The 27,315-nt window shown below is 34.2% G+C and overlaps 1 protein-coding gene across 2 annotated transcripts; it reads right to left on the minus strand.

Annotated features, from left to right (window-relative positions):
- Positions 1-13,365: 13,365 nt before the first annotated feature.
- Positions 13,366-18,330, minus strand: LOC145792720 (uncharacterized). Of its 2 annotated transcripts, XR_014332506.1 has the most exons (6): positions 17,851-18,330; positions 17,349-17,476; positions 17,135-17,247; positions 14,868-15,056; positions 14,207-14,355; positions 13,366-14,023 (listed from the first exon to the last, which is right to left on the minus strand). XR_014332506.1 is itself a non-coding variant. In XM_082874054.1 (5 exons), the coding sequence occupies exons 1-5, from the start codon at positions 18,195-18,197 to the stop codon at positions 14,326-14,328; spliced, it is 807 nt and encodes a 268-aa protein (XP_082730180.1). In that variant the 5' UTR covers positions 18,198-18,330; the 3' UTR covers positions 14,080-14,325. The 2 variants fall into 2 exon arrangements, 1 of the variants encoding a protein (XP_082730180.1); XM_082874054.1 differs by lacking the exon at positions 13,366-14,023 and having other exon boundaries at positions 14,080-14,355.
- Positions 18,331-27,315: the final 8,985 nt, after the last annotated feature.

Consider the following 27,315-nt stretch of genomic DNA (forward strand, 5'->3'; position numbering starts at 1 on the left):
GAAATGTCCGTAGTCATTATTTGGTGTTCTTCCTTTCTCATCTCAAACTCATGTTTTTTCATCTCAAGTTCTATCATCTGTTGTAGTGCTTAAATCCTTTTTTCTTCTCTTTCCTCTTTTTTCTTTTCTTTTTCAACAAGGTGTTGGTTAAATGTGTCTAATTGTGTACTCATTTTTTGGACTTCAGTTTCAATGACTTGATTTCTCCGAAATAATTCTTTTGCAGATTTCCTACCCATCGGCTTTTTACCCCTTGCAGAGACACTGCCCTCACCAATAGTTGGATTGTTACCAACACTTGGACTTGTGTCATCTCAAGAGAAATGCAATTATCCATAGGGGAATCGGAGCTGAATCAGGGGAAAATGGTGTATGTATCCTTGACTTCATTGTATTTGTAAGAGTTACATCTTGCCACCTGATATTGTTTTGCAAGATTGACCAACAATGTTCAAAAGCAAAATGTTTCTTTTCATCTTGATGGTATAAAAGTTTTGCTTGAAGCATCTGTATCAATAAAATATTAAATTAAATAATTATTTAATTTTTATATGAGACGAAATAAAATAAAATAAAAAACTAACGTAATAAATGAAGATGAAATCTTACGAGATCAACTTGAGACATCCCACTTGGGTGTAGATTTTCGACTTGCGCTAAACATTCACGAAATTTGTTAGAACATTTCATGATTGTACCCCATCGAGATTGGATAGAAACTTGTGTTCTTGACTGATCATTCTGAAGGGAGCAATATTTTTCATAAATTCTCCCCCAAAAGTGAGTATAAGATTGTGAATTGCCAACAATTGGGTCTTCAGAAATGTGACACCAAGCTTTACAAAGTGCCATATCTTCAGGAATGGTCAATGATTTTCCTCTCTTTATTTTTGATGAACCTTCCATACAGATTGTGTAAAAAAAATATAAATAAAAATGTAATTTAGAAAGTTTGTTGTGAAATAAAATTGAGTAAAAAGAGAGGAGAGAAGGTTTGTATTTATAGAAAAAAAGAGCCGTTTTTTTATAGCCGTTTTAACATAAAAAAGAGCCGTTGTAGATATGTTTTTATTTAATTTTTATTTATTTTTAATGAATAAAGTATCACACTTGGATCTCAGCCGTTGGATTGTTATTAATCAATGGCTGAGATCAATCATGTGGAAAAATTTGGTCTTCGAAGTTCAATAAAGTTAGGAAAGTTTCCAGATCTACTCTGAACAATTTGAGAGCTTCGAAACTTCAGAGAGAGAGAGAGAGAGAGAGAGAGAGAGCACACTTCAGATAAACTTCAGATGAGTGAAGATCAGAGGGAGAGAGGTTCAGATGAACTTCGGATCAGCTTCAGATCAGTGAAGATGAGAGCCGAATTCATGATCAATGATCATCCTCTTCAGATCAGCTTCGGATCAGCATCTCCTCCTCTTCCACTTCATCTTCGGATCAATGATCATCGACTTCATCTTCGGATCAATGATCATCCCCCATCTTCTCTCATCTGAAGCTCTCTCTCTCTCTCTCTCTTTCTCTCTCTCTTCAACCCTCTTTTCCAACCCTCTTCAACCCTCATCTTCAACCCTCTTCAGATCGAAGCCGTAGCCCCCATCAAATCCAGGTATTTTTCTTCCAAAACTCATAATGGATTATTTGAGAAATTAATTTGAGATTATTTATGTTGGTATTCATGAAATTTTTTAAATCTGTTATTTCTGAAATCTGTTGATTTGCTAATATTGCTGAAATTAATTTGATATTCCTGTTGGTATTTCTGAAATATGTTGATATTCTTGTTCATATTGTTGAAATTTTTGAAAATGAATTTGGTATGAATTTGCTAAAATTCTTGATGAATTCGGTATGAATATTGATGAATTTGCTGAAATTCTTGTTCATTCTGATGAATTTGCTAAATTTGGTATGAATTTGATTAATTTACTGAATATTGATGAATTCTGGAATATTAATGAATATTGATGAATTCTTGTTCAATATTTTTACATAAAACTTCATGCATTTTGGAAAATCCCAACTGAAAGGGAAGGAGGGAAGGAGGGAAGAAAGAAAACAGTTTAATTTTGGGTGACTTGGCAGATTTGGCAGCTGCCAAGTAGCTGCCAAATTTGGCACTTGATTTGGCAGTTGCCAAATTTGGCACCTGTTATAGCATGCCATTGGAGAAGCCAAGATTTCCCAAGCTGCTATATTATGGCTTTGGCAACTGATTTAGCCATCCATTGGAGATGCTCTGAGCCTCAAAACATTGTGCTAATGTCTAGAATTGCACTGCTAAAACTCGTTTTGAAAGTGGTTTTTGGTCGAAGAACATTTTGTCCAAAACAGGCATTTGGAGGGTTTAAAGCTTGATTCTTAAGCTTCTTGCTAAGGCCTTTGTAAGATTAACACATCTCATCTTCATCATTAGGAAGTCAAAAGAAAGCGCCCAAGTCTTAAGGCTAGTAAAAAATTGGATGTCTATATTGTGCGAAAATTCCTTTAAAGTTAATGTTCAATTGATTAACAAGATCAATCACATGTAGGTTGAAAATCACATCAAAACTTTCGACACCAATAAAATCAATTCTTCATTCCTTAACATCCATCAGTGAATAAACTGAATTGTGTAATTTTATTGGATATTTGATCTTTAAAATCTTCTCCTTTGATTAATCTTCACTTTTTATGGCAAAATTTTCAACTTGAGTAGTTTTCTCTTTTGAAGTAATTTCCAATTTGGAGGCATAAGTTTTAATCATTTTAACAATCTCTGATTTGTCTTGATTTTCTTCATGATATACGGTTGAAATTTCTTCTCCAATTTTATCAAGATCTCCTTGTAGAACTTCTTCTCAAGTATTTAAATCTTCTTCATTAGTTTTACAAGTACTCTCACCACAAACAATATTAGGATGTCAAATATTCTCTCTTGCAACTACAATTTCATTGCAAACTTTTATCAACTCCATGGGAGTATCTTGATTCCTATATGACAATATATCTTAATGATCATGAAAGTGAAATTTTCTTGCTTAAATTTTTTTCATTATTAACCATGAATGAATTTTGTCTTTACCTTCGCAAACTCGATAATCTTGTTATCCATTCCACCACTTCAATACAATTTTATCAAGTTTGTAGGATGCAAACAAAAATTCTTTTCATGAGGAATCTTCACGTATTCAAAGAAAATTTTAAGATCAAGCAACCAATCAAGAAAATCTTCTTTTTGAAACTTACTTAAATTGTTGAATTATGCAATTTCTACAAAAACACGTAAGCAAACAGGTTGACCATGGGAAAATCCTTCGGTGAGAACGCTGTTAGTTATTGGTTGACACAGTTTGATGACTAGTCCCAATTCGACAAATAGATTACAAATCTCATTGGAATTTTTTGTACCTCTAGCCGATCGATGTTCCTCAATCGCATCACATATGGCTTCCATCCTATTAATCGCCAATAGGGCTTGTGCTTCCTACATCGATGAATGCCATCGAGCCAATGAATCCTTACTTTGATACCACTTGACGCAGTGGAATACACGGCAGAATATATGGGGGACTAGATATTGTTCTAGTAGACGAAAATGGCTCTTGAATCCATGAGAAAATAAAACATTGAATCCACAAGGAAGAGAAAATTTTGAAGAAACTGAATTATATTGCATAAAACTTAACTTTACCATGAAGCTTACATAGCTATCATATATATAGACATATAAAAGTAGTATTTTTCATTTCCTTATGTGGCACATTCTAAGAGCTTATTTTTTTTATAAAAAAAAAGTCACATCAACATACCTTTACATATAAAGTTCTCCACAAACTCATTTTCAATTATAACAACCAATTTTATACGGATTCTATTTGGTAATACTTACTTTCCATATATATAATTATAATTTAATTATTATGATATTTGAAAAAAAAAATTTATCTCGATATAAATTAATAAGACAGAATGTGCTTAATTATGTGCATCGCATAGATCAAATTAGTTTTCTTTTATTTTTTTTAATTTTTTTATGTCTTATTGATGTCTTAATATTAATTAATATTTATTTTTTATTTAACATGAAATTATTTATTACAAAATATTTATATTTAATTTAAATTTTATATACCTATGTATAATATATATGTATAATTCAAAATGGACATTAAAAAAATTATTACTCTACATAATTAATTGGGATATTTACCAATAAATATTATCACACAAACAAGTATTACAATTAGTCTCAAATTTTTTTCTATTGACCTATTAAGTCCTATTAGTGGAGAGTTTCTTTTCATATAGTCCTATTTTTTATTTTGGTAGTGTTTTGGTAGACAACTATATCGTTCTATTAATGTGACAGGTATGATGTGATGCTCTAATATGGCAGGTATTAATGTGACATTCCAAAAAACTAAAAACTCTTTAGTGTACTTTTTCAAAATGTGATAAAGTGGCGGATAGGGTGTGACACTCCAAGACTTTTACTCAAAAAAAACTAAAAACTTATTAGTGTATTTTTTTTTTTTTTCAAATGTGATAACGTGTCAGGTATGATATGACTCTCTAAAAAAAAATAAAAACTCCTTAATGTACCTTTTTCAAATGTGACAATGTGGCAAGTATGATGTGACACTCTAAAAAAAATAAAAATTCTTTAGTATATTTGTCACGTCCCAAAATTTGGACAATTAAATATTAAATTAGGACTGAACCCCAATCAATATTCCATCATCCAAATCCTAAAGGTGAAACAAAATTTAAACGTTCTCGTCTCCATAAGGTTTAAGTAAATTTCAATGCTAAAAAAAAAATACAAGTGATAAAAAAAAACTAACAAAACGCCAACCAAATCATTCACCATAATTTCATAACTATCCAATACCTCTGACATTAAAGTAATAATAAATAGTCAAAACAACTTAAATAATGTCAAGTTACAAACCATGCCAAATTATCAAAATACTAACATCATATTAACCCTAAGTTCAAGAAAACAAAAGAAGCCCAACCGACATATCCAACAACTATAGTTATTTCTCGTCACCACTGTAGTCCTAACTAATCCTGCAAAGGAAGCTCGGCTGCACTCAAACAGAACGCACCTGAGTTGCTAAGAGACAAAATGGGTCAGTATACAAGTATACTTGTATGAGTACAAGATTTAACACCCACGTATCCATCAGACACAAACAAAAGTATATTTAATTCTTGTTACAGAACATGACAAGTAGTTCCACCCACACCGAAACAAATGAGTAGTTTCCCAAGATACAGTGATATTTAGTTTCTTACCCGTACACAACTAAATATAAATTGAATATAAAATAAACAAAATAAACATAAAAATATGGTGAGTCAACCCTATATAAAAAAATTAGTAAAACTCACAATTCTGGAAAAAAAATAAAGTAAATATAATTTAATTATAAGTGAATTGCTGAAGAAGTATAAAAAAAAACACACCGTTTCATGCTTAAATAATTCTAATTGACCAAAACTCAAAGAACAAAAGTTGTACAAAATCAAATTTTATAAAAGGCATTGCGAACAAATTTAGTAAAAACTAAATAGATTGAGAAAAAAAACTTGATAGAAGAACCTACACGAAATTCAATCGAAAAATCTGAAGCTAAAAACGAAAAGAAACTACCCTAAGATGATTTTTTTCAAAAAAGTTCAAAACACGAAAAGTGTTTAGAATAATGTTTTACTTCAATTTACGAGAAACCAATAAAAATGAACTTGTTTTGTGGGTTAAAATAGTATCTAAAATCTATATTGCTAAAATGAATAAAACTATTGTAACCAAGATCATCTGATTACAAGTTCTAATCGATCTTTTTAGTAAAAAGTTAAAACACAAAAATTGTCTAGAATTACGTATACATGCCTCTGCCTAAATTTCATAATTTATCGAGGTCATTTACTATTTTTTAAGATGCACAAATTAATACAATTCACACAATAATAATAAACTCATATTTAATTCTTTGTACCTTAACAACACACTTCGGCCCTTCACTTCCGGGTTATACATATATCCCATGTGCCTCCTGTATACTTAACACCGCTCCAAAGCCAGTCTTGCACGGAAATTTCGTCCCGAGTTGATCCACACTCTCCGGATGATTAGCATATACGTACGTGCGTAAATCAAAACACTCGTCTACCCTTCATAACGAGACAACAATATATATATATATATATATATATACACAACCTCTTATCTACTCATGAAAATAAACATAATAATACTAAGCTTAAGATATTCAAATAAATCTCATAATCTTCACCTTTTTTTTTTTTGTACACTCTTTCTCACTAACACTCAAATAGAACAACAATCTATGGAATCATGGTAGAGTTTTCAGAATTTATCTATGAGTTTCTAATTTATTTTAATTTCATATATTCATGAGTGTGATTACATCCACAAAATAAATATATATAAAAACTCTAAACATTACATACACAACTAACCAAATTAATTGAAATTAATCTATTGTCAACATGCAAATACAAAATCAAACTAATATCAAATAAATAAAATAAATAAATAAATAAAAGCAACGTACTAAATATGAATAAAGAGAAGTGAGTTTTGCACTCACAATTATTTTTTAAAGATCTAAGAAATATTTAAAAAATCAATAAAACAATCAAAATAAAACCCTAATTTTTTTTTTTTTTTGGTTCCTCCTCTCTTCTTTCTTCCGTCTCTTTATTCTCTCTCAACTCCTTTGAGATCTCTCTCTCGGGTTTTTTTTTTCCCTTCACTATTTCTCTTCCCGTGGCTACTGCTACTTTAAATGGTAGTATTCATATATATATATATATATATATATATATATCTAACTAAAAATGTTCTAAATTATTATTTTTTTATTTTATTTTATTTTTCTCTTTTTTTTTTTTTTTACCTCTTGATATTATAACCTAATCACTATTATAAATACACCATATATAAATATAAATATAAGATTAAATATATATATATATATAATACCTTATATATATATAAATATAAATACATATAAATATTCAAATTAATTATATATAATTAAATACCACATTAAATTCTCATATATCCACACAATTAGTAAAGCTAAAAAAATATAAAGTAATAATAACAATAATAAATAATGACCTAAGAAAATTAGGGTCACTACAATATTTTTTTTCCAAATAGACATGTGACACTCTAATGTGGTGGGTATGATATGACACTCTAAAAAATTTAAAAATTCTTTAGTTTATTTTTCCCAAATGTAACACTCTAACGTGGCGGGTATGATGTGACACTAAATAACTCTTTAATGTACATTTTTCAAATGTGACACTCTAAGTGGTAAGCAATGAGTCATTACATATCTAAAATGACTAAATAGATTACAAGAAAAAATATGAGACTATATGAATTATAATCTAAAATATAAGACTTATTGGTCAATTTTCCTAATTAATTTATGTATTTTCTTCTTAATCCAATCGTAACATATTTATATTTAATCTTTTAAATAAATTTTGTATGATTTTATTTCTACATATTTTTATTTTCTAAATAAATATAAAAATAAAATAATTAAAATAATTAAAATCACTTTTAATTTTATATTACTAATTTCTTTTCTAATTTAACTATTTTTAATATTAAAATGAGTATTTATTATATTATCTTATAATTTAATATGGCACTTAAGTTGTCCGCGGATGTCACGTAAAGAAGTGAACAGGCAGCCAATGATCGAGCAACACATCAGTTACTTTTGGGACCTATCAAAATTTTATACACCTCTATCTGATTTTCGCTTCCACTATTTGTCTCCCTCGTCATCATTCTCTATGTAGAATCTACAATTATAGAACATTCTGATAATATATTTGTAAATCCTGTAATCTCAATTGAAAATTGAATGCTACAATGGGTGATTGATTACAGTTAGAGTTAAAGAAGCAAGGGATGCCCAGAATCAACCCCTATTATCAATCACAGTTTGAGCAAATCGAGCATGACACCGAAGCTTTGTCTTCGAAATCACCATCACCAAGAAGAGATAAGAATCTTGCAAACCCATTTTCGGAAACTGCAACTTAAAATTTATAAATACAGATAACTCATCATTATAATATATGATTTTCCCCTCAATTTCTCCGATGAAGCTTTGAATATTTGGGGGTTGGGTTTAGATTATCGAAGAGCCGAGAGCCAGTACTCTAAGGGCATGTTTGATTGGGTGGATTAGAGTATGAGATTGAGATTATTAATCCGTGAGCCTAATTATTCTATGTTTGTTTTAATATTTTGGTTTAGGATTATTAATCCAACAAATTTGTAGGATTATTAGTAATGGGGTAGGGGTGAGATTATTAATCCAATGGATATTAATCCAATTGAATAGTGAATACTACACTAATTTAATAGGATTATTAATACTTCACTAGTAATCTTGTGAATCAAACATGACCTAAATATCTATGGAAGAGTTGTGGATAGACTTTGAAATGAACTGCTCCGCACACAGAGAGACAGAGAGAAGAGCAACAGTAGTTACGAAAATGGCATATATCTATGGTTTACGGGGAGGAAGAGAGGAGAAGAGTGGGGTGAGCATGGTCCGGATTGGGATAAAATCAGAACCAATTCGTTATTTACGGTTCTTGAAAAATTGGAACTAATTCAATCCATTTAAATTATAGAATCAATCCGAACCGATCTATTTAAACATGATTGGATCGGTTTAAGACCACGGAATTACATAATTAAATAACAAAAAAAAAAATTAATTTCATAAAAATATAAATATAGTATTATATTAATTTCATAATAGTAACATGTCATTCTATAATAGCGACACACAGTTATAGAATTTAAACAATCATAAGAAAACTAGTTCTACCATAAGTATTTAGACCATTACAAATTAAAACTAAAACCAATAAACAAAAGGAATAAAAGAATATACTATGCGGGTTTAAGTTTGAGTTTAGGTTTTATATGGAATAAGAGAAGGTACTATGCGGGAAGCTGTATAATATAAATATAGGTTATTTATATACAGTCCGAATCGGTTCTAATTCAGAACCAATCCGTAGACTACGGATTTTTCGTTTTTCAATCTGAAACCGAACTACAAATTCAAAAAATCAATCCAAACCTATTAAATTAGACTGAACCAAATCGAATAACGAATTTCACAAATTCCTTACTCAGTCTTAGAAAAGAGGTAAGCATTTTCACCTACTCCATTGTTCACTGTTCATTGACATCTCCAAAAGTAATTTGTAAAACAGAAAAAAGAAAGGTCAAATACAAAATGCTCCTTGAAATATACATCATGTCTCATTTTGATTCTTAATATTTTATATGTGCGAATTTAATTTTAATCTATTGATTTTATCCCTAAATGGCTCCCACTTTTATTTCCGTCTACAATGAATAAATGAGGGTATTTTTGTCAACTTACCTATAACATTGAATCAGCTAGGGATGGAGAAGCATCTTATGGGGTCGAGATCTTATCAAAGCTGGGAGTAAGTGAATGGTAGGGTATGGTAGTCTTATAAATCTCTTTGTGGACAACTGGATTATGAATCTGGACAATCCTCTACAAAAGTGAGGAGTGGGTTATTTCTTTTCTTCATTTACCTTATCTCTTTTATTAATCAATTCGATCATAGCTGGAGAAGGGAATTACTTAGTGTGTTTATTATATATAGGGTAAATTACACTTACATCCTTTGAAGTTTGAATTTAATATATTTGACCTTAACGTTTGAAAAATTATACTAAACCCCCGTCATTGTAATTATTTAAATGGAATGAAGATATTAAACTCATACTCTCTTCTTTTTTGCTTTGCTTTACTTTCTCTTTTTTTTTTTTTTTTTTTCCCTTCCTTTACCTTTTTTTGTTTTTTTTTAATGTAATTTCTTCTATTTTTCTACTAGGAATTATTACATTTTATATAAGCAGAGAGTTTGTGAAATGAGACTATTAACTACAGAGGTGGGAATGTAATTTCCAAAATGTCTGAGAGTGGGTAGTAATTGGAGCAAATGTCAAGGGGTGTCAATATAATTTACCCTTTTCTATTGAGTGAAACTTCAAATGTAACAGTGATATTACATAAAAAAAGAATTAAAAAAAAAATTAAAATAGCCAACAATTATGGTACATTATAGCAAACAGATATAAAATAATGGGATAATCAAACCCCAATGCTGTCACAGAAAAAAAAAAAAACTACACAATCATGAAAAAGTTATAATTTTAATTATTAATATATATAAAGTTTTTCATTAATTTGTAAATATTTTTTCTAAAACTACACTGACTTAATATTTTTCCTAAAATAATAGGAATGTTAAAAGGCTCACAATTTAAGTCGGATAATTCGGTTTCAATGATATGACAAAAGTGTTAAGTCTAACATGGTCAAATTTTTGACAAATTGAAGGATGTCACATAATCTGTTATGTTATTGTGATTAAAATTATAATACTTGAATTGTGAGTGTCAATCTTATTGCATAAAACAAACAGAAGATAATTTTGGTAAACTAATAAGGTAAAAAACAAGAGAACTATAGAGGGTCAAAAATTAAGGTCGAAATTAAGAATGGACCTAAGTGCGGAGGCCATAGGCCAACAGTAGGCCGAAGCAGGTCTGACTCGCTAAGGGTCCGAACAGACTTCATGAAGAAAAATGTCTAAGTCAAGTTGCGGAGGCAACACTTGTAGCAGTCAAGTTGCTTAGGTATTTCGTTTCAGCTATGTCGACGCCGCCATCTCAAGTATTGTCGGTGCCATCATTTGAAGTTGCTGAGAGAAAGAGAAAACCAGAGAAACTAAGCAGCACTTGCAACAGCCAAGTTGTGGAGGTACTTTGTCGACGCCGCCATATCTAGTATTGTCAGCGACGCCATCTAAACTTGCCACAGGAAACAGCCGCTGCAGCAACTACAACCGCCGCAACTAACTTGCGGAGGGAAGATCCCACCTAGGTGATAACAACCTTTGGGAGAAATTTCCCCTTCACAAGTAGAGACTAATGTTTGGCGCTGATAGCTAGGGGTGAGCATAGTCTGGATTGGATCGGATTGGGGTAAAACCAAGACCAATCCATTATCTATGGTTCCTGAAAAATTGGAACCAATCCAATCCGTTTAAATCATGGAACCAATCCGAACCAATTCATTTAAATACGGATTGGATCGGTTTAGAACCACGGATTCACATAATTAAATAACAAAAAAAAAATATATATATATATAACACTTTAATTTCATAAAACCATAAATATAGCGCTATATTAGTTCCACAATAGTAACATATCTTTCTATAATAGCAACATACTGTTCTAGAATTTAAACAACTATAAGAAAACTGGTTTCACCATAAGTATATAGACCATTACAAATTAAAACTAAAAACTAACAAACAAAAGTGATAAAAGAAGATATTATGCGGGTTTAAGTTTGAGTTTAGGTTTTATATAGAATAAGAAAAGATACTATGGGAGAGGATGTAAAATAAAAATATAGACTATTTGTATACAGTCCGGATCAGTTTTAATCCGAAACCATGGGTTTCAATCCAGAACCAATCCGTGGACTATGAATTTTTAATTCTTCAATCCGGAACCGAACCACGGATTCAAAAAATCAATCCAAACCTACCGGATTGGACTGGATTGGATCGGATTACGGAATTCACGGATTCTTTACTCAGCCCTACTGATAGCAAGCCCCAATGCATTATTATCTTAAGGCTGATAGCAGACCCCCAAAATCATCATTAGCTCGGCACTAATAGCAAGTCCTGATGCTCACCAACTTGATACTGATAGCAAGCCCCAAAGCTTATTGGTTGATAACACGATCAAAAATACTAGTATACCACGGTGACCCCGCGAAGATGGGAGCAGGGTAGTCCGAGAGTAAAGAACTCCATTTCTATTACCCAAGTCATAGAACTGCCTTGGTTGCACAGGCATGACCAAAGAAGCCCCCTTGGGCTTAGTACTAAGGCACAACATGGTTGATAGTAGGTTTAGCTGTGGCCTTCGCCTTAAAAAGTTGGGAGTTTGCAGTTAGGTGGCTAAGGGTGGAGGCTTCGCTAAGGTGAACACGAAAAATGGCTGATGGCAGGCTATAAAGTCCTGAGAATGCATGTCTTGACTAAACTGAACTGAGAAGGCAAGTGCAGCGACAAACATTACCGTCGCAAGTGTACTTGCTGAGATCCAAGCTAAGGAGCAAACACTCCCGTTGTAAGTTCACTTGCTAAGACATCTGTGCCAAACAAATAGATATATTACATGCAGAGGGATATGTGGCACATTCAGCTTGGTGGTCCAAGACAGAATATTCCATATGATTCTTAGGGACGTATGTTCTCACTTTATTTGGCCACTTGGTACGCCTATTTGTGCATTGCCATTCTTTTCTTCTTGAAACACTTGCTCCACCCTTACCCAACTACTCATTCTTCAACTTTCCCAGATCTTTGTTCACTCATTTCTCCAACCATTCCGACTTTGTTGGACTATTAACATAATTTTATCTCTCTAATCACTCTCTTTATTCACCTCACACCCTCCTACAAGGACAAAACCAGGCCCAACAAAAGAAAGCACGTGTGAATAGAGTAAGAACCATCAAAGTTCCATTAAGATCCTATAGCAAAAAAGAAGGCAGGCATTTGTTGAAAATAAAGGGATAATTCCAGTGGAAATGGCAACACTCTTATGGAGAGAAGTTTAATATCCATTATGATGGTGTTTATTTTTCTCCCGTTATAAGAGTTACATGTAACTAGCAATTGTTCGACTTGGACTTCGTGATTGTACTCTCCTAACGCTGTGTTTGGTTGGAGGATTTGAGGAGGGATTTGGAAAGAGAAAGGGAAAAGTTAGGTGAAATGTGAATAAAATATACCTATATTTCACCTAATTTCACACATCTTTTCCCATTCCCTTTCTAAATCCCTCTCCAAATCCCCTAACCAAACACAACATAAAGGAAAATGGAAAACAAAAATTAATTTATATTTAATTTGCATTGCCTCCACCTTTCCCATTTCTTACTTTAAATTCTTACCCAAATTTAAGATCCAAAAATAGCATAAGAAAATATAACATACTAAAAGTTGATCTCATACGGTAGGAAAGAAATCAATCGACAAGTCATTCCCTAATATTGACACACTTCCCTTTCATAACCAAGCCCATAAAGAGATTCACTCCTGGGCCTGAAGGACACTTTTCATCAACATTATCTACCCCAATAAAGACAGAAACTGCCTTCCCAAAATTGAGCAATAAAGCTGGTTTGATATTTTTTTTTTTCTAAACTTTGTTGCACAAAATTTGGATAAGTAACTTTACATACTACAAATTCAGAACAAAATTACACACTTCTCTGCTACAGTTCTCAATTACAGCAAACTTTCCTAAAGCTAACTTGATAACTAACTGCATTTGATACCGTGGGAGGTAAATTCCGATCTACCATGCTGTGCAACAGTCGAGCTCTATCATAGATCGGGTGGCTAGGTCCAAGCACAGGGTGGACCAGGTCAATAGAAAGCCCATCTCAGGTGCAAATGTGCTTATCTGTTCCTGGAGCATTGCAAACGTGGGACACGAACCCACATATAGTGGAGCAGTAAGGGGAGGTGCTAGGAATTTCTCAACCAACCCTAACGGTCGTTATGGCATGATTATGAATATACTCAAGCTCAATAAGCCAGGTACACAATCAACAACTTACACACTACTCTATTCTATTGAGAATTCTTGGGCATTCACTGACATAGACATTGGATAGCTCCTTGGCTGACCAACCCAGCCGAAGTGTCCCATTTTTGTGCTTTTCAGGTGCTCAAGCCGGGTTGTTCGTGTTTTCCCCACACAGATGACCAAAAAAAAGGGTTATTTTTCTCCACTGTTTCACGACAAAGAATCTCACACATAGGCCTCAAATTGCTAGATGAGTTCAGGAAATTAGGTGCTAGGAAGTCAGACCTAAAACAAATTCATCAAAGAAGATTTTAGATGAAAAAAAGAATACAAAGGCAAAGGAAAAAGGAATCTCCAGAGGAGTTCAAGCAACTAAGATGGTTGTTGACATTTGAATACAACAAAATTTAGTACATGAAAGGAAAGAATAAATACATTATAAAAAAAATTAAAAAAAGGTCTCCTCACCGGTTGTGCTGTTACATTTCTTGCTGATAAATACAAGGAGTATTCAGGTATAGAGAGCCAAAAAAAAAATGTGGGAGACAGAATAACATCATGGTACAAGGAACAGGAAAAGATTATAATCACCACCTTCGTACTAATGACGTGAGCAACTGCACCACAAAAGATTAAAAGGAAAATGGATTTACAAACCATTTGCAAGCACTGAACATAAACAAAAAAAAGAAGAGAAAAGCGTGGTATGTGATAGAGAAAAAGACTGTCAGACTATTTGCAAGTTGGTAAGAGAAAAAAAATAGAATTTTAAATTGACAAACTAGTAGCAATTGGAATGATCATTACACCACAGGTTGACTTACACATACTCTGCCTTCTCAGTGATTAACAGAAGATGAAGTTAAATCTTCATAACAGTGTCCTTTTATCGCAATGACTTACTCACATGGTACACAACTAGAGGGTTAATAAAAACATTTTAGGCATGCACAATATCCTCACCAGATGAACTCTAGTACTGAAGGATAGTTTCTCAAGTTTATTTGTCATATCAGGAAAATTAGATCTCAGAGAATGACTCGTAAAGGTTAAGACAAAAGGTTAAGACAAAAAGCCATCCATCCATGTCAAATTTCAAATCACTGGATCAACAAGAAAATTTTCATACCTCAAAGAATTCAAACGGGCTGCCACGCCTATATATATCACTTTTCTTGCTTTTGTCATCTTTAAGGAAAATGCTGAACAATAGTGCTCTCCATCCTATAAGTAATACAGCAGTACTTCCCATGGTTACTAAAATAAAATTGGGTTGTGGAATACGACCTACTGCTGTTGCCCTTATTATCAATCCTACCTGCCAAAAAAAAAAAAAAAAAGAGAAGGAAATATAAGAAAGCAGCATTCATAAATGAACAAAACTGTGATCTCTCTCTCTCATTTAGAAGGTGATGTGCCCTCATGGCTATCAAACACAGGAAAAGAAACTAGGAGCATCCTCACTATATTCTTTTTTTTTTTTTTTTATAACTAGGAACCGTGTCGTAGGCAGGTTCCTTTGAACCCATCCCATGACCGTAAACCCTCGTTGGAAGTGTGGGTAAATCACTCAACATCTAGTACTCACCCACTATCATCCACTATTTCATGTCCTTCCATTCTCTTCTCATTTCATTTTTCTGTTATCCACGAGTTGAACTTACAAAAAGGTAATCATGTCAAGAATCCACCTTCCAAGATTTGTGAAGACACTGCCCAGGGTAACTTCCAGCTTATTGAAACAACAATCTGGCTAAACCCCATGCAGTTCACACATCTATTGCAGGCAACTTTTCAATGGGAGTTTCAATCCTAATTTATATAACTAAACTGCACGTGCACAAATCCCCTTATGAGATCTCTTATGGAATCATCAAAAAAATTGAAAAAATCATTTGAGGTGGAGGTCCCAGTGCCACCAGAAGGATGTACATGTTATAAGCTCCATCACATTTCATCAACAGTAGACATACATCTCATGTGACGCACTTGATCCTTACCTCACCCTATCACTACTTTTATTTGTTAATAGTCCCTTCTTATTTTTTATTTATTTTTTATTTTTGGGATAAGTAAGCAATTTATTACCAAAAAAACAAAGATATACACTGTTTCACTTTATCATAATTGTTCTGTCTCGCCGTCAGCCATTTCTTTCCTCCCTCCCAGGTTAAAATATTTTCTTTTGAATCCCACACAAAGTAGGACACTTCAAATTTAAATGTTTCCAGTAGTTAAATCACCACTGTACTAACTTATCTACCTATCTACTTTGAGGGCTGGTTTTTCCCAGATACCACAAAATTGGGACAGCTTCAAAAAGATGGAACATAAAGTAGTGTTCTCCCTTTTGAGCATTATAAATGTTCAGAAACTGCACCAAATAATGAGGTTCCTTGATAAAGGAACAATGCTAAGCAAATCCAATCACTATATAGTATAAGAGATCAGCCACAGAGCCAATTGTTACACAAGAATATCATCGTAAAGAAAGATGAAATGGGAAAGCAACTCTGGATACTCATAAAATCAAATTCAGCACATGAAATGGGAAAGCGACTCTGGATACTTCAAAATTGGCAAAACCTATATGATGACTAGTCTGATACTTCATAAATATATGTAGAGGTCCTGTGAGGAGTGATACTAAACTTCATTCAAAGCTTTTGCTTCCTCTTTAAAAGCCCTGTTTGTATCCACCAATGATGATAACTAACCTTGACAAAATGAATCATTACATATCATCAACTTTGCAGTAAAAAAGAAGGTTAGCATTTTTGACCAATAGTGCAATTAAAAGAAAGAACAACCCTCAAAATGCAAGCTCTAAGAGCATATAAAATCCATTTAACTAAGTTTAGGGCATGTTTGATTAGTAAGATTATAGCATAAGATTGGATGGTTAGTCCATTGACTCACAATCCCATTTTTTATTGCAAATTTTATTAACCGGATTATATGTACAGCGGACATTCAATTTGACAAAATTGGCGAATTTTTAAACAAACAAAATAAATACATAACAAATGGTTATCTCACTAATCTAATTGGATAACTAATGTTATACTAATTCATGGGATAATTAATCCTTTCACTATTAATCTTGTTAATCAAACAAGACCATAATAGGTTGTTCTCTACTAAATTGTGTGAGAACTATCATCCAACTAACTAACTCAAAATTAAACAACAAAATGCATTACAGTGGAATTGAGCATATCATGCTATTACTGAATGCTGATCAACTCAACTCCCCAATCCCAATTACTTATGGTTGGCGACATGGATCTATATTTTCTTCGACTAACTAAATTCAAAGTAGCAATTACATAATTATATGCTGCAAATTATGCAAAACTGATGAACATATACCAAGTAAAATATATACAAACTTACTGGGATACCCAAAGACCATGATTTGGCAGCAGCAATAACAGCCTTTGACCAGCCATTCATTCCTCGGCCATCCTCCCCATAACCCCCAAGGAAGTAAGCACTCAAAAACCACCCTGCAAAGATTCAAACATCCCCACATATTCAGATCTGTTTCTACTGAATTTTTGTCTCACATTCATGCAAGCAAGAAAAGGATAAAGAAAAAAAAAAATACCAGCAATAAAAGGATCAGCCGTGCGAAGGGTTTCGGTGTCGAAAACAGAGAACCCATGACTGAACCTTCCAATTGCAGAGAAGAGAAGTAAAGCCAACACATCTCCACCAGCAAGAAGAGCTACGCGACTGAAACACAACAATAATAACCAATTAGCATTATACACATATAGGGCCATGTTTGTATGGACCAATATGGCATTTGGATTGGAGAATACATAAACGAATGGAGGAGTAAGAAGAGGGTCGAACTAATTAATTAAATTAAAAATTTGCACAAGATAGAATACACAATGCAATGCAATGGATTGATAATACCAGACTAACAGTCCTAGTAATATTAATCCTACTACCCAAACAAAGCAGTAATGCTTGGTGCCTCGAAAATTCATGACTCGAATCGGCCACACAAATTCGGCCCACCAAGCATTTTTTCAAACAAACATGGGCATAAGGAAAGTGAATTGTGAGGGAATAGTAGAGTAGAGTAGAGTAGAGAGTACCCCCATTTGTTGAAAAGCGACGAAGAATTGGGTTTTTCAAATTGAATAACCCCCTCAAGAGGGACGCTCTTGGAGTCGCCGCCGGAGCTGAGAGAAGGAGGCGGAGGAGGACTGGACTTGGTGGCGGGGCCGCCATCGGAGGAGTTAGAGACGGTGAGTGGATAGGGAAGTCGCTTGGGGATAGGAGGATTGTTGTCTGCAGTGGAGGAGAAGAATTTAGGTCTGCGACTGCGGTGAGAGAAGAGAGAGGAGTGATTTGGGTGACTCAATTGGGGACGAGATGTCACAGAACATCTGCTCGTCGTCGGAGCTTGGCTCGGCGTTACCATCGTCATCCGCATCTGCATTTTTTCTTCTTACCACTTTTGCATCGGACAATTGCTACTGCTTCGGCTTCACCTATTCCTTGCTTATCCCCATCTAAACTCATTATTTGTGGAATTAAATATTTTTCACGACATATATTTTAAGATGAATTACAGCTTGTGACTTGTGTGATTTTGATTTATTTATAAATTTTAAATCTCATTTTAAATAATAATAATTAAAAATATTGTTGTTTTATTTTAAAAGTAAAATTGTTAATTTAATAAAATATACATTAATTGGGTAAAAATAAATATTAAAAAATTATTTTTGAATTTTTTAAAATTATTCTTACTTATCAAAGTTAAAATTATATAAAAATAATAAATATTTTAGTTTTTTAGTTTTTTACCGAATTAATTTTTAATGTGTTTGGATGATGATCATGTAATGGGGTCATTGTTCTTGTTGATATTTTTAGATGGTTATCATATTTTAATGTGTAATTGATATATTTAATATATGAAATGTTTTTAGTTTTAAAGTTTTTGATTTAATAATAATATCAAGGTTATAACCATGTTTGACTTTAGAAAAAATAGAAGCTAATTTTATGAAAATAAATATCAAAAAGTTAATTAAAAAAATTATTTCTACCCTCCCCAAAAATAAAATTATATAAAAATGATGGGTGGGTTTGGTTTGTATTTGTAAAATAGTTTTTGAGATAAAAAATACGAAAACTTGTTTGGTTTGCCTTTTTTTAGAAATGATTTTGAAAAATTATTTTAGGGAGAGAGTTTTAAAAAAAGTGATTGATTTGATATGTATGAGAGAAATAGAGTGATTTTGGAAAATAGGTAACCAAACAAAATTTTGAGATTTTTTTTGAAAAAATTTGTTTGGTTTGATTACTCTTGAAAATTTGTTTGTAGAGAATTTTTCCCAATTTTTTTTTTTTGAAAAACAAACCAAACAAGCCCAAAATTTGTTTAGTTTGATTACTCTTTTTTGTTTCACTAATTTAATTTTTAGTTTCTTAGAAATTTTTTTTGGAAATAGATTTTGAAAACCAAATCAAACATACCTTTATAACTAAGAAAGTTCCAAAATTATTCTTTAAAAAAAGACTATTATATTTCAAACAACATACTACAAGTTAACCAACGCAAAATTAGTTGTATAACGACTTTACCCTTGAAATGGATCGTTTGTAAAGAAAACATCTTTGATTGTTCTTATTTGAAGTAAGATTCGAAATTCATGATCAAATGTATGACAATTGAAAAGTCAGGAATTAAAGTCACACAAGTCCTAAACTACATAAACTGGTAGTGTAATTCACCCTATATTTTACAACAATGTTAAATAAGAGTGCTACTATTAGCACCTGCCAAAATTATTTAGATCTCCCATTTTATAATTTTTTTTATTACAATTATACCATAAAATAAAATTACATTAAAAGACATTATTAAATGGAATACACACCTATCAATAAGAACTAATACTCTATACTATTGGACACCCACCCCCACTCCCACCCCCACCCCCACATCCAACTCCAACTATACGTATTCCATGTTTGTAAACCCTAAACCTATTACTTTTCATAACCAACCAGCATAAACCCTAAATCTATTATTTTTCATAATCATCTTAAATCCTGAATGTGTTATCTTTATCACCATCATCAACACTATTGAACTTGAAAGTTTTGCTTCAAGTATAACGTATACTTCATCACTTATTTCACTGTGTAAAGCAATGGAAGACGATGACAACAATTCTAGTGAGACCGATATTCCATTGGTAAGTTTATCTGTCTTGTATTAACATTCTCGGTCGTTTTCGGTCGTTTTCGGTCGTTCTTGTTTCGTTCGAGTTGTTCGGTACTAGTTTGCTGACTATTAGAATTATGTTCGGAAATACAGTATTGAACATAATCCTTTCGTTCAATACATAGGTTCCGAACATTAATGCAGATAGTCAGTACTGTTGAACCGAATATCATCTTTATTTTCATCACTGCTAAACTGAACAAAACCATTAGTTTCGGGATTGTTGAAATGAACATCATTTTTTCAATTTTGGAATTACATTCACACTTGTTTTTAGGGTGATGCTTCGACTACAGGCAGTAAGGTTGATTCAGAACTTGTAATGGATTATAGTAATGAATTTGTTACTCATGAGGTGAGCCTTTGATTGTTTTACAAATAATGTACATTTTTTATGTGCAATAATTGGTTAGTTTAATTTATTTATTTCAGATATTCAAGAGTCAAGATGAGTTAATTCGATGGGCACGTCAAGTTGGAAGAAGAAATGGATTCGTTATTGTCGTGCAGAAATCAGATGGGGGTGGTATTCGAGGTAGGAAGCCAAGACTTAGCTTAGCTTGTGAGAGGAGTGGATCTTATAGGGACACTCGAAAAAATAACAGGCCTAAGACAAAAAAAGCAAGATTGACTTGTACAAAAAAATGTGAATGTTCTTTTTTATTGAAGGGCAAAAAATTAGCCACAAATGATAACAGTCCTAGTAATATTAATCCTACCACCCAAATGCTTGGTGAGCCGAAAATTCAGGGCCACACAAATTTGGCCCACCAAGCATTTTTCCAAACAAACATGGGCATAAGGAAAGTGAATTGTTAGGGAATAGTAGAGTAGAGTAGGGTAGAGAGTACCCCCATTTGTTGAAAAGCGAAGAAGAATTGGGTTTTTCGAATTGAATAACCCCCTCAAGAGGGACGCTCTTGGAGTCACCGTCGGAGCTGAGAGAAGGAGGCGGAGGAGGACTGGACTTGGTGGCGGGGCCGCCATCGTAGGAGTTAGAGACGGTGAGTGGATAGGGAAGTCGCTTGGGGATAGGAGGATTGTTGTCTGTACTGGAGGAGAAGAATTTAGGTCTGCGACTGCGGTGAGAGAAGAGAGAGGAGTGATTTGGGTGACTCAATTGGGAACGAGATGTCACAGAACATTTGCTTGTCGTCGGAGCTTGGCTCAGCGTTACCATCGTTATCCGCATCTGCATTTTTTTCTTCTTACCACTTTTGCATCGGACAATATGGGTGGTTGGTGTCAATTAGAAGTTGATTATAACTTATTTTAATTTGGAAATTATTTTAATTTGGGAATTTGTGTTATATTATTTGATGTAGTTTTTGTCTATAATTTTTTGGATAAAAATAAAGTTAAATAACTAGAAAAAAAAAGTTGATTATTTAGAAAGTAGAGAACGGGTGCTTCTATTTATAATTTTCTAATTATTAACTTTTAACTTATAATAATCCACACTAAACCACCCCAATTGCTCCTGCTTGCTTCACCTATTCCTATCCTTATTCCTATTCCTTGCTTATCCCTATCTAAACTCATTATTTGTGGAATTAAATATTTTTCGCAACATATATTTTAGGCTGAATTACAGCTTGGACTTGTGTGATTTTGATTCATTTATAAATTTTAAATCTCATTTTAAATAATAATAATTGAAAATATTGTTGTTTTATTTTAAGAGTAAAATTGTTAATTTAATAAAATATACATTAATTTGATAAAAATAAATATTAAAAAATCATTTTTGAATTTTTAAAAATTATTCTTACTTACCAAAGATAAAATTATATAAGAATGATAAATTTTTTATATTTTTAGTTTTTTAGTTTTTTACCAAACTAATTTTTAATATGTGTTTGAATGATGATCATGTAATTGGATGATTGTTTACCAAACAAGATGCTTGAAGCTGACGTAGGGCTGGCCTCTGAGCTGACCACCTACAAAACATACATGAATACGGAATGAGCCAAACACAGTGAATAATAATAATGTATGGAGGCATATAAATGAGCATGTGTCTTGAAGAATATGTACATAGCAAATGCATGTCCTTTTCACCAACACATTCCAGAACAACCTTGAGTGTAACAACCCTCGTACTGTTTACTGATTTATGACCGATTGATTACCGTTAATCACCGATTACTGTTAAACGAAGCTGATAATGACTGATAACTAACTGATAATCGAACTGAATGAAATACTGAACCGACTGACTGAAGTTGAAACTGAATTGACTGAGTATATGTTAGTTAATTGCATTCTATCTGTTTGATTGTCTGATTATCTGTTCATGTTTATATGTTTAAACTGCTATTTGAAGGCCTTATCGGCGGCCGAATCTGAAACCGATTGATGTTACGTGACCCTCATATTTAATGTGATTTTATGGTATAAGTATCTGAAAATTGATTAGGTATGATTAAATTAGATTAAAATAAGCCAATTGAAGAGTTGGACTTAATTACCGTTTTGCCATTGAGTGGGCCACTATCTCACACACATACTTGAGCCAAGAACAACATTTCCTCAGCCATTTTCCTTCTCATTGCCGACCAAGAGGGAAGAGAGGAGAGAGAGTGAGAGGAATTGAATTCTACCTTGGGTTTTGCTTGGAGAATTGAAGGAATTGAAGTATAGATTGCATATTTGAGCTCCTAGTCTTCTAATTCAAACTCTAGGTAAGGATCTTATCTTCTTATTGATGCTATTGAACTAGTTCTTGCATGGTTCATGCTTCATTGTAGAACTAAGTCATGATTTGGGTCATTAATGGTGAATTGAAGCTCATTTCTTGCATGCATGGTTGAATTATTGAGTTTTGAGTTGAATTCATGATAAATGGTTACATGCATGTCCATGTTGTAAGAGTAGACCATGTTTTCATCTTGTTTTGAAAAGAATGAGCTCATTTGAACAAGCTTTGAAGCTTTGATTTGGTTTAAATCCTTGCATGTTTGCATGTTCTTCATATTCTTGAAAATGAGTTTGAATATGGTTATAATTGACTCACCTTTGGGGCTTGAATTCAAAAATTGAGCTTTGAAACTTGTTATACATTGAATTTAATGATGTTTTCCAGAATTTGGGCCCAAGAGGTCGAGTTTGGAGTGGTTGAATGCTTGGTTTGAGCTTGGGAGGCAGATCTGGAAATTCCAGATTTGGCTTTCTCGCTCGAGCGAAGGATTCCCCGCTCGAGCGAGCACCTTTGTCCAGGGCTCCGCTCGAGCGACCATCGAGCGACCATCGCGCGTAAAATTTCAGCATCCAGTACTTTTACTGTTTTGCAGACCGCTCGAGCGAAGGATTACTCGCTCGAGCGAAGCCTTTGATTTTGGACTTACGCTCGAGCGTAGAAAGTCTCGCTCGAGCGAGGCTCCTATTTTCAGCAAACTTTACGAAATGTTTTCTAAGTGTATTTTTGCATCCTCATCCCATCCTAGGCATTCTTAGGCCTAGTTTAAGGCACCTTGATGAGGATATCATTGTAGAACACACCAAGGCAAATTAGGGATTAAGTTATGAGATTTCCCAACTGTGTAGCTTAGTGTGTTCAACCTGTGAACTGTGTAGGGTTGGCAACTGGGGAGACACGCTCTAGCATACTGTAGCCCAGAACTCTGTGAGTAACAATTGTGTAAAGATATGTTCAACTGATTATCTTCTGAATACTGAACTGAACTGTTTACTGAACTGGTATTATTTACTGAATGAATGTATGTCCTTTATTTCTGAACTGTACTGTGGCATCCTTAGTATCTACGGTTTACTGTTACTGTTACTGTCACAGAGATCTCTGTCGGTTTCATTGTGGAACCGCTACTGTTTACTGACTGATGGCCATCATTACTGTTCGGTCTTTTAAGACCTACTGTTACTGTTATGCTAATGGATGTACCACATATGACTGTTTACTGTACTGAGCAACTGAATTACTGATTGAAATGAACTGTTTTCATTACTGTAAGGACATTCATTCTAAACCCCTTTACGCTATATGTTATTCACTGGGCTTTAGCTCACTGCTCATATATATATGTAGGTGTGCAGGCACCAGACCGCAGCTAGAGGCGTCAGGGTTACTCCAGTTTTGTCAAGCCAGCCTTTGTGCCTCACTGCGAGGTTCCGAGCCTACTGTTAAGGCTTAGGGGTGTTTTAAGAATTCCCCCTTCTGTACTGTTTTACCGTTCTGTATAGACTGTATGTTACTGTACCGTTATATAGGGTCGAGTCCCTAATCTGAATGCTTGTAAATATCGTGCATACTGTTCTGTACTGTTATGTATAATGTATGAAAAGCCTTTTTGCATACAGACTGTCACAGCTCAATGGACACTATTTATTTACTGTATTGGCTTCCGCCAGGCCCTGTACTCTGTTTTACTGTATTACTGTTCAGCAGGCCTTCGGTAATCTCGGATTACTGGCCGGTTACGGTGCTAAACCCATAGGGCCGGGTTTGGGTCGTGACAGAGTGGTATCAGAGCGATACTTACCACGAGTTATACCGCACACACGTGTCCAAATGAGCTATAGGGGGTCCTAGAAAAAGTAATTAGGACATCTCATGAACTTGAAAAGTGTGTGGCTATGTTATGACTGAATATCTGTTAATGTCTTAAACTATGAAACAAATGACTGCTTATGTTTAAAACTGTTATAACTGCTTATAGTGAAATGGATAATGCAAATGAACCTGAATCCTCGTCTACCGAGGCAAGAATGGAAAGAATGGAAAGAATGATAGAACTGATAACTGCTAGACTTGAACAACAACAGAACCAACCGCCCCCACCTCCTCCTCCTCCGGTACAGCCGGAACCTAATGTTAATGTGAATGATGGGGACATAATTGCTTTGACCCAGAAGTTCAGCAAAATGAAACCGCCATCCTTTCAGGGAGGCCTTGAACCGTTAAAAGCTGAAGCTTGGGTTCTGGAAACAGAGAAATTATTTGAAGTGTTTCCGTGCTCGGAAGCGAACAAGGTATTGTTAGCTACCTTCACCCTTCAAGAAGAAGCTAGAAGGTGGTGGATGTTGATTCGTGATACAAATGCTGTTATGACTTGGGCTCAGTTCAAGGAGTCCTTTTTTGAAAAGTACTTCCCACAGTGTGTCAGGGATAGGAAAGTGACTGAATTTGAGCAACTGAAACAGGGCACCACGTCGGTTGCAGAATATGAAACCAAATTTACTGAACTTGCCCGTTATGCACCGCACATGGTGGATACTGAATATAAGAAGGCCAGAAAATTTGAAGGTGGCCTTAATGTGGCAATACTTGACCGGATAAATGTTTTGAAATTACCGACTTTTGTGGGTGTTCTCGACCGGGCATTGATGGCCGAGTCGAACATTGCAGCAGTGAAACAATCTGAAACACCAACGACTGAATGGCATGGAAAAAGGCAGAGTTTCAAATTTAAGAAAGGCAAGCACAACCCAGCCAACAAGAAACAGAATACGGGGTTGACAACTAGCCCCAGCCAAGGGAGTGGTTTCATACCACCCTGTTCTGAATGTGGCAAGAAGCACAAAGGGGTTTGCTACAGAATATCTGGAGCCTGTTACAGGTGTGGCAAGGTGGGCCACATGGTTAAAGACTGCCCCTCTGCTCCACAAGCCAGTGGTAAAGCTGCACCAAGCGCAGCAGTGTCAAATGCTCCACCAAAGCCTAACCCTAAAGCTACCGGGAAAGAGCCTATGAGGCAAGGCCGAGTGTTCGCACTAGTACCGGGAGATGTGCAGAATACCGAGACCGTTGTGTCAGGTATTCTCTCTATCTGTACTCAAAATGCATATGTACTGATTGATTCGGGGTCTACGCATTCTTATGTATCATATGCTTTTTCACGGAAATTGGACAGACCCTTAGAACCCATGAACTATCTGCTAGCCGTATCATCACCCGTAGGGGGATCCATGACATGTGCTTATATGTACCCCGCATGTGAAATTATTGTTGGGGATATGCATCTGTTTATTGATTTACTGCCATTGAACATTGATCATTTTGACGTAATATTGGGGATGGATTGGTTACAAAAATATCATGCCACTATTGACTGTGTGACCAAGCAAGTTGTTTTCCGTCCACCTGATTTGCCTGAATTTGTGTTTAATGGGAGTGGAGTAGTACCTCCTCCGTATTTGATTTCGTCAGTGAAAGCTGTTAAATTAATTAGAAAGGGGTGTAAAGGATATCTGTGTTCTGTACTGACTGTGTCTACTGATGATAGTGTTAAAACTGATGTGAATTGTATTCCTATAGTCAGGGAATTTCCAGATGTTTTTCCAGATAATCTTCCAGGAGATTTGACTGATAGGGAGATTGAATTTACCGTTGATGTGATTCCCGGAACACAACCAGTTTCTAAAGCTCCTTACAGAATGGCTCCAACTGAACTGAAGGAACTGAAAGTGCAATTGCAAGAACTGTTAGATAAAAAGTTCATCAGACCTAGCACTTCGCCATGGGGTGCTCCTGTTTTGTTTGTCAAGAAGAAAGATGGCTCACTGAGACTGTGCATTGACTACCGTGAACTGAATAAGGTAACTGTAAAGAACAAATACCCTTTGCCACGCATTGATGATTTATTTGATCAGTTACAGGGTGCACAAGTGTTTTCTAAGATTGATCTCAGATCGGGGTATCATCAACTGAAGGTTAAACCGGAAGACATCGATAAAACTGCTTTTAGAACGAGGTATGGACATTATGAATTTTTGGTTATGCCTTTTGGAGTCACGAATGCACCAGCTGCTTTTATGGACCTCATGAACAGAATTTTTAAACCATACCTTGATGACTTTATTGTTGTATTTATCGATGACATATTGATTTACTCCAAAAGTATAGAACAGCATGAACATCATCTGAGACTTGCCCTACAAACCTTAAGAGAACAGAAACTGTATGCTAAACTGTCTAAATGTGAATTTTGGCTTGACCATGTTATGTTTTTGGGGCATGTTGTTAGCAAAAATGGAATTTCTGTTGATCCGCAGAAAATTGAAGCTATAGTGAACTGGCCTAGACCAACAAATGTGACTGAAGTCCGAAGCTTTTTGGGATTGGCTGGATATTACAGAAGATTTGTCAAAGATTTCTCCAAAATTGCTCTACCATTGACTCAGTTAACTCAGAAGGGGACATCATTTGACTGGACTGACTAAAGAGAATCTGCTTTCCAGGAGTTGAAAACTCGATTAGTGACTGCACCTGTTCTGACCTTATCTTCAGGTACGGATGGTTATACTGTGTTTAGTGATGCTTCTCATAAGGGTTTGGGATGTGTTTTAATGCAGAATG

This window comes from Camellia sinensis, chromosome 6, assembly GCF_055761805.1.
Source record: "Camellia sinensis isolate YWXY chromosome 6, ASM5576180v1, whole genome shotgun sequence".
Classification (NCBI taxonomy): Eukaryota; Viridiplantae; Streptophyta; class Magnoliopsida; order Ericales; family Theaceae; genus Camellia; species Camellia sinensis.

Excerpts from the sequence above, each read along its gene's own strand:
- LOC145792720 (XM_082874054.1), bottom strand. The coding sequence starts at position 18,197 with ATGCAGATGCGGATGACGATGGTAACGCCGAGCCAAGCTCCGACGACG. Across the intron at positions 17,477-17,850 it reads TCGCTTTTCAACAAATGGGG|TCGCGTAGCTCTTCTTGCTG; the intron begins GTACTCTCTACT and ends GTTGTGTTTCAG. Across the intron at positions 17,248-17,348 it reads GGCTGATCCTTTTATTGCTG|GGTGGTTTTTGAGTGCTTAC; the intron begins GTATTTTTTTTT and ends GAATCTTTGCAG.